Genomic DNA, 6958 nt, shown 5'->3' with positions numbered 1-6958 from the left:
CTCTGCAGCCTCTCCAGAGGGAGCCTGGGCCTCGGACTGCCTGACCGGGAGGTGGGCCGGCTGGGTGGGGGCCCCCGTCTTACCCAGCAGTGTTTGGGTGCTGGTCGGGAGTCTCTAATACTGCCGGGTAATGATGGAGGCCCCCGTCCCTGTGTCAACGACCATCCTTTGCCTCAGGCCCTGGCAGGCTGCAGCCCCCCACGGCTGGCCCTCCCCCCGCACCCCGGAATCCTCTCCATCTGCAGTGGAGGGTGCTGCAAACGGAGTGGCTCTTGGTTGGCGAGTTGCTCACTGGACACAATGGTTCTGAGCCCCTCCCCCAGCCCGGAGTGATTTGTCACCTGGTGGATCCAGAACCCACAGCCGACTGTGAGCTGGGACTGGCTCACTCCTCTCAGGAGACCTCACCTGGCCTGAGGCCAGGTCCCTGTAGCAACTGGCCCGCTCCGGCCCGGAGAGCGTCGCCGGCTCTGGGCCCATCTTCCAGTACAGTGTTGGATGGTCTAATCGCGAAGCTCCTAACACTGTCTGGTAAAGATGGCCCCCGGGCCGGTCCCCTCGGCAGTGACCTTCAGGGAGCCCTGAAGACCTTGGAGGCCTCCTGACCACCACCTTTGACCTTTACCCCTCCGGATGGGGGTGCAAGTCACTAAGAAAAGGGGAACAATGGGGAGGAGACAAAATGGCTGCCCCAGGACTTGAAAACACGCTTGCTCTCCAGGCACCTCCACACTCCTCCCGCCCTGGGAGCACGAAGGAAAGTGTGGACGGGACCTGTGGCCGCCGGCTGTTACCCCACCCTTCTTGTCTAACTGTCGCTTCGGCTCCCAGCTCCGGGGGCGTGGGCTGCCACGTCGGCTTCCCTCCCTGCCTCTTTCATGACATTCGACCCGCAGAGCAGGCAATCTCCGGCTTAAAAAACCCAAGAAGCTGAAGACGAGCCCAGTCCCTCACCCTGGAAGGCGCCCCTCCTCCCCACCAGCGTTGTAATCCCTGCACATGCGTTTGCCCCCCCGCCCCCGTGCTGCCTCCCTGCAGGGACAAGGGACGGAGGGGGACAGTATGGCGCCAGGTACAGAGGTAGCTTCATTTCCCTGGTGGTTGAGATTCAGGGAGCCCTGCCTTGGGAAGATGAGGCCTGTCCTGTGGGGATTGAAAACAGGCACCTGTTCCGCTGGGGGCCCGGAGCTGTGGGAGTGAGCTCACCCCGCGGGTGGGGCCGTTTCATAGGTCCCTCACACCTGGTGATTGTGAAATGGGCAGTGAGTAGCTCACAGCAGGAAACACGACCCACGGGCCGGTTTTTATCCTCACCCGGGGATAATTTTCCATCGATCTTTAGAGAGTGGGAGAGGGAGACAGAAAAATCGACATGAGAGAAACACATGGATTGGTTGCCTCATGCATGTGCCCTGACCAGGGAGGAGCCTGCAACCCAGGTACATGCCTTTGACCAGAATCGAACCCGGGACCCTTCAGTCTGCAGGCCGATGCTCTATCCACTGAGCCAAACCAGCTCGGGCCCACGGGGCCTTTGAGCACATAAGCCCCTGATAGGCTGAGTGGTCTCCCCCACAGCTGCATGGAACCCTGTTACCAAGGAAGCAGCTCTTGTTGGGGTCATCATATTTTTGGTCTAGCTCAGCAAAGCCACAGCTGCTCCTCTTAAAAAAAAATGTAGATGTCGGTAAATAAACGGGGTGATGTGGTAGAAACGGAGGGTGGGGTGGGAAGTGCAGCTGGGCTGGTTTTCAGCTTGGGCCCCATTTTCTGACTCTTGGACTTCCAGGGTAAGCAGGGCCCAGGCCTGCCAGTCCTGTACTGCCCTGACCAGAGCCTGTGCGCCCCCTGCCGGCAAAGACAAAGAAAGACGCAGAGTGTTATGTGAGAATATGCAGGCGCACTCCCCCTTCCCCCCAGCCAGGCCCATGGAGCCTTGACTTTTGCTTCAGTAATAAAAATTTATTGAGAATTCCTGGGATGGTGGTTATTGCCTCCCAACCTTGAGAGAGGAGCCAACACTGCAGGAAATCACTGAGAAATCACACACTGTCCCAACAACCCCTGCCAACACAGGGAGGAGGAAAGTCATTCCCGACAATGGGTCAGTCTTCATCTGAGAAGGGTGGGAGGACAGGTACAGAGGGGACCATCACATGATACTGGGGGCATGGTGGGGGTGTGCTGGACCCCAAGCCGGCTCCTCAAACACCAGGGCAGAAACAGATCCACTTCTCCTCTGGGGGTGGAGTTCTTGGTCAGCAGGTTCATTTCTTAGTCTTGAGGAGGCTGTCACTGTGGAAGGGAGATGGACGAAGGAGACAGATAGATGACATTAGGGGACACAAATGTGAGAGGAACGGCACCATGGCCACTCCCTTCAAGGTCACGGGAACCACCCTCCTTCCTGATTAGGGGTGTGTGAGGAAGGTTAGGTGGTGGGGAGAAGGCAGGTACTGGGAGATGAGCTGCAAGACCCCATGGAAACAAGGATGCACCATCAACTTACCTTCCCCTGTGGACACCAGGTCACCAGATAAACAGGAAACACAAAAAGAGAAGAAAAATGCAGAGGTGATTTTCAGTCCAGTCCTCACCTAGCTCTAAACCCTCTGCGCTCCCAAGAGAAAAGGGGTTGGAAGCCAGGACCGTAGGCTCTGGAAAGGAGACCAGTCCTCCTGGCACTGCCATCTCTCACCTCTCCTTTCCTAGCGTCCTTCCATGCCCCAGAGCAGCAATGTTAGGGCTGAGTAAGAAAACTGAATTCCATCTTTCACCACTTGTCAGTAGGCAAAACTTTACAATTAACCCCTTCCCCAACAATTTTTTTGTTAAAAACGTTTCTTTTTCAGACTAATTTTTTTATTTTGGTTCTATATAGTATTTTTGATGCTGGTTATGAAAACAGTTTGTAACTCGTCTTCCTATAAACCATATTTTTTTACCATATTTTCTTAGTATACTCGTCGACGACTGAAAAAGAACATTTTGTGAAAACGAGTATACACGTTTCTGCCGGGGAAGGGGTTAAAGCGCCCCACCCCCCTTTTTAAAAAAAAATTGATTTGAGAGGAAAGGAGAGAAACATCGGTCAGCTGCCTCGCACATGTGCCCTGACCAGGCATCAAACCTGCCACCTTTTGGGTACAGGACAAAGCTCCAACCAACCGAGCCACACTGGCCAGAGCGAAAATGCTTTTCACATGAATAATCCTATTCTCTCATAAAACCAATCATGAGATTCAAGTCACCAACACTTTCTATCTTCGGGTTCAGAGGAATGGTGTCTTTCAAAGGTCACAGGAATAAGCTAGTAACTGGCTCCGGAGCCCAAGAGACTGGACTCAGACCCCACGTTCTTTGTGGCCCCCCACTGCGTAGGACACATCTCTCACCGGGTGAAACTTTCATCCTGCAGGTTCAGCACAAGGTTGTCAGCAGTGAGATAGATACGATTCTGTGATGTGGCGATCTACCGGGCAGGAAACAAGACAGATGCGTGTATTAAGCAAAGGCCTCCATTCCTATTCTGGCATTCAGTACCACAGACGGGACATACGTGGGTTAGGAGCAGGGATGCAACAATGAGAAAGACATGGTTTCTGTTCTCACACACGGACCCAGAGCAGCAAGCAGCTGTGACTGTGCTAGTATCATAACAGAGGCATGAGCAAAAGGGAAGGGAACCCACAGGAACTGTGTTTGTTTGATCCTCACTCGAGGGTATTTTCCCCATTGATTTCCAGAGTGAGGGGGAGGGAGACACATCTGATGTGAGAGAGACATGGACTGGCTGCCTCCTGCCCGCATGTGCCCCTACTGCAGTTGGAGAACCTCAACCGAGGTACATGGCGACCCTTTGGTCCAAGGCTGAGGCTCCAACCACTGAGAGAACGGGCCAGGGCTGGAGAAATTGTTTTTGATGATGGGAAGTGTCAGACAGTTTGAGCAGAAACCTGAATGAGCACGATTCTAACCACCACACTTCACTGCCCCCAGGACGCCCTGAGGGATACTAGGCTCTTACACTCACCGTCTTGGAGATGTTCTGGGCCGCCCGGATCTTTCGTAGCTTGATGTAGCCTGGGTTCTTGCCCAGTGCTTCTCCAAGGTGAGCAGGGAGGGGTTAAGGGTTCATACAAGGCAAGTCTCATTCTCTGGCTCCATCCTTACTCCTCCCGTCACGCCAGCCCTCCTCTGGGCTGTCAGATCCAAGGTTGCGCTCAGGTGGCTCGTGCCTAGTCTTACTTTGGTCCTCACCTGTGGGCCCCCCTGTAGGCAGCTGCCAGGAACTAGAGGCAGCAGCAGAAATGGAGGTAAGGCCAGCAGTGCTATTGATCTGCTTTACAGTGAGGAGCCAAGCTCAGGTACCCCACTAAGATTTCAGATCCCATTTGAGAACTCCACCCCCCAGAGAGCACGGAATCGCATTCGCCTTAGTTTCATCAGCCAGCCCATGAGGGAGGACGAGGGAGGATGGGAAAGCAGTGTGCCTCAGGGGTGAGTGAGATCTCTCCAGCAGAAGGATATCATCTTAGCGGCCTCGGCTTCACCCTCAGCCTGCACGATCTTCTGCCGCTGTTCCTGCTTTGCCTTTTCCACCAAGAACTGGGCCCGCTGGGCCTCCTGCTGTGCTGTGGTGGGAGTCAACAGGTCACAGATGTGAGGTGTCAGAACCCCATGCCCCCCGCCCCCCCCTTCTGCATTTTCAGAAACCCTTGACCCATCCTCTTGTAACTCACCCACTTGTTTGGCTTCTACAGCAGCTGTGTACTCTCGGCTAAAGCTTAGCTCCGTGATGGCTACATCGTCCAGGATGAGGCTGAAGTCCTTGGCCCTCTCTGTCAACTCCCTTCGGATCAGCAGAGACACCTGGGGGTCGGGGGGAGGAGGGGAAGGGAAAGGTCTTTCGAGGGGACTGGAGAACTGGAAGGAAGGTGGGTTGCTGTGACCATCTGAATATCAGATCTTCTGAAAAAGGCAGAAAACTCACCAACCCTTCCTTAGTACCTACTGAGTGCTAGTCTTGGCTCTCCTTGTTTCCCACAGTGGCCATTAGTGCCGCTTTTAGATAGAAATGGACCTGGGGTCCCAACCTTTTCCTCATAATCTGCCTTTCCTAATACCCAGTGCCCTGGGTCTAGGAGGAAAACGCTGACACTATGCAGGCGGTGATGGGAGCGGGGTCCAACCTGGGCCCGCTGGGTGATCAGCTGTGAGGCGTTGAACTTGGCCACCACGCTCTTGAGAACCTCGTTGACAATGGACGGCAACACTCGCTCCTCGTAGTCCAGCCCTAGGCGCTGATACATGCTGGGAAGCTCCAGGGCATTGGGTCGAGACAGCACTCGCAGGGAGATGTTCACCATCTGCAGGTCTGAGAGTGAGGTCAGCAGCGGCTGGTCAAGGCCATGGGGCCTCACCTGGCCCCTCAGCCAAGCACCCTTCCCCACACCCCGTCTCCTCCACGTAATATCGTGCAGCCCCCAACGCCCCTGCAGGGAGGAGAGGAATCGGGCCGACAAGATGCGACTTGGCACAGGCCAAATGCATCCTTGTCCACAAGGGTGTTAGGCCTCCTCTATCCACAACCCCTGCACTAACAAAGGTAACTCCTCCTCTTGTCTCTTTGCCACTGTAACTGTTCGCAACCTCTACCGTAGGCTCCATAATAATCACCTGTCTTCTTTACTAGACCATCAGGGCTTATGGATGAGGACTGTGTTTTATGAATCCTTTATTCCCAGGAACTAGGGTTTAGGGCAGTGATGGCGAACCTTTTGGGCTCGGCGTGTCAGCATTTTGAAAAACCCTAACTTAACTCTGGTGCCCTGTCACATAGAAATTTTTTGATATTTGCAACCGTAGTAAAACAAAGACTTATCTTTTTGATATTTTATATATTTAAATGCCATTAGCAAAGAAAAATCAACCAAAAAAATGAGTTCGAGTGTCACCTCTGACACGCGTCTCATAGGTTCGCCATCACTGGTTTAGGGAGTGAATGTTAAGTGACCGGCACTAAAACAGTACAAAAGTTTATTACAAGTGAGCTACTTGCCTCAGTGTGACTATGCCTCTGTGTGTGTGTGTGCATGAGAGAGACAAGGGATCAGGGGAATCCCAAAGGCACAGCTTCTAGGTACGTCTAGGAGGAACCAGTGTACCAGTGGAGAATGGGACCAAGTTTCCCCAGGACAGGGGATACCATTAAGCCAAGCAGCTAAAACAACAACAAAAGCTAGGCGTGAAGGACAAACCGTGCTCTCACTGAATTTATGTTAGGGGTAGGAACAGTCAGTTAAAAGGTGCAAACACACAGTGTGTCCACAGTGTTCTGCTTTAGCCACAGCAGCAGGGACTTTAATTCCAGCTGTGTTGCAGCTGTGGCACCACCATCTTCCCCAGAGGCTCCTGCCAGCCTGCCCAGCGTCCAAACCTACCTTTAGAGCCTGTGGGGGAGGAAATTTTCCGTGGCCTGGCCCGAATGTCATAGATGATGGGGTACTGGAACCAGGGGATCCTGGAGGAGAGGGAACAGAGACAGTTATCAGGAGGCTGCAGGGTCACTAGTGTCCCTCGCCACGTGTTTCCTGGCCTGCTCCTCCCCTTGGCGACCACAGGCAGGGAGGAGTCCTCTTCTTCCTTTGGAGGACAACATGCACGTGCTGCTGCAGTTACGGGAAGCACCCACTCTCTGGGAGATGGAGTCAGGAAGGGAGAGAGTACAGCTCAATCCTGTCGCAAGTCCTACTACAGCCGCTGACGGGTCGGCGTTCAAGGGTGAAGGGTCAGGGTCAGTCCGCTCTGCCCGCCATTACCTGAAGTGGAGGCCCTCGGCGAGAATGGTGTCCTGTTGCACGCCACCGATCCGATTAAAGAAGATGGCTCTCTGCCCGCCTTCCACTGTGGGGAGAGGGGTGGGGGTCAGGCCGGGTACGCGCTGGCGTGGGGCGAG

The 6958-nt window shown here is 54.3% G+C and overlaps 1 protein-coding gene across 1 annotated transcript; it reads right to left on the bottom strand.

Annotated features, from left to right (window-relative positions):
- Nucleotides 1-1941: 1941 nt before the first annotated feature.
- PHB2 (prohibitin 2) lies at nt 1942-6952 on the bottom strand (the record flags this gene model as incomplete). Its single annotated transcript, XM_006757549.1, has 9 exons — nt 1942-2295; nt 2510-2515; nt 3396-3472; nt 4034-4111; nt 4531-4634; nt 4743-4872; nt 5193-5377; nt 6444-6523; nt 6822-6952. Coding segments are annotated over 9 exons (819 nt in total), but the record flags the coding sequence as incomplete, so codon positions are not given.
- Nucleotides 6953-6958: the final 6 nt, after the last annotated feature.

Source organism: Myotis davidii, unplaced genomic scaffold (assembly GCF_000327345.1).
Source record: "Myotis davidii unplaced genomic scaffold, ASM32734v1 scaffold13, whole genome shotgun sequence".
Classification (NCBI taxonomy): Eukaryota; Metazoa; Chordata; class Mammalia; order Chiroptera; family Vespertilionidae; genus Myotis; species Myotis davidii.
The sequence above is the reverse complement of the archived record's forward strand: the minus strand, read 5'-3'. Positions and strand labels throughout refer to the sequence as shown.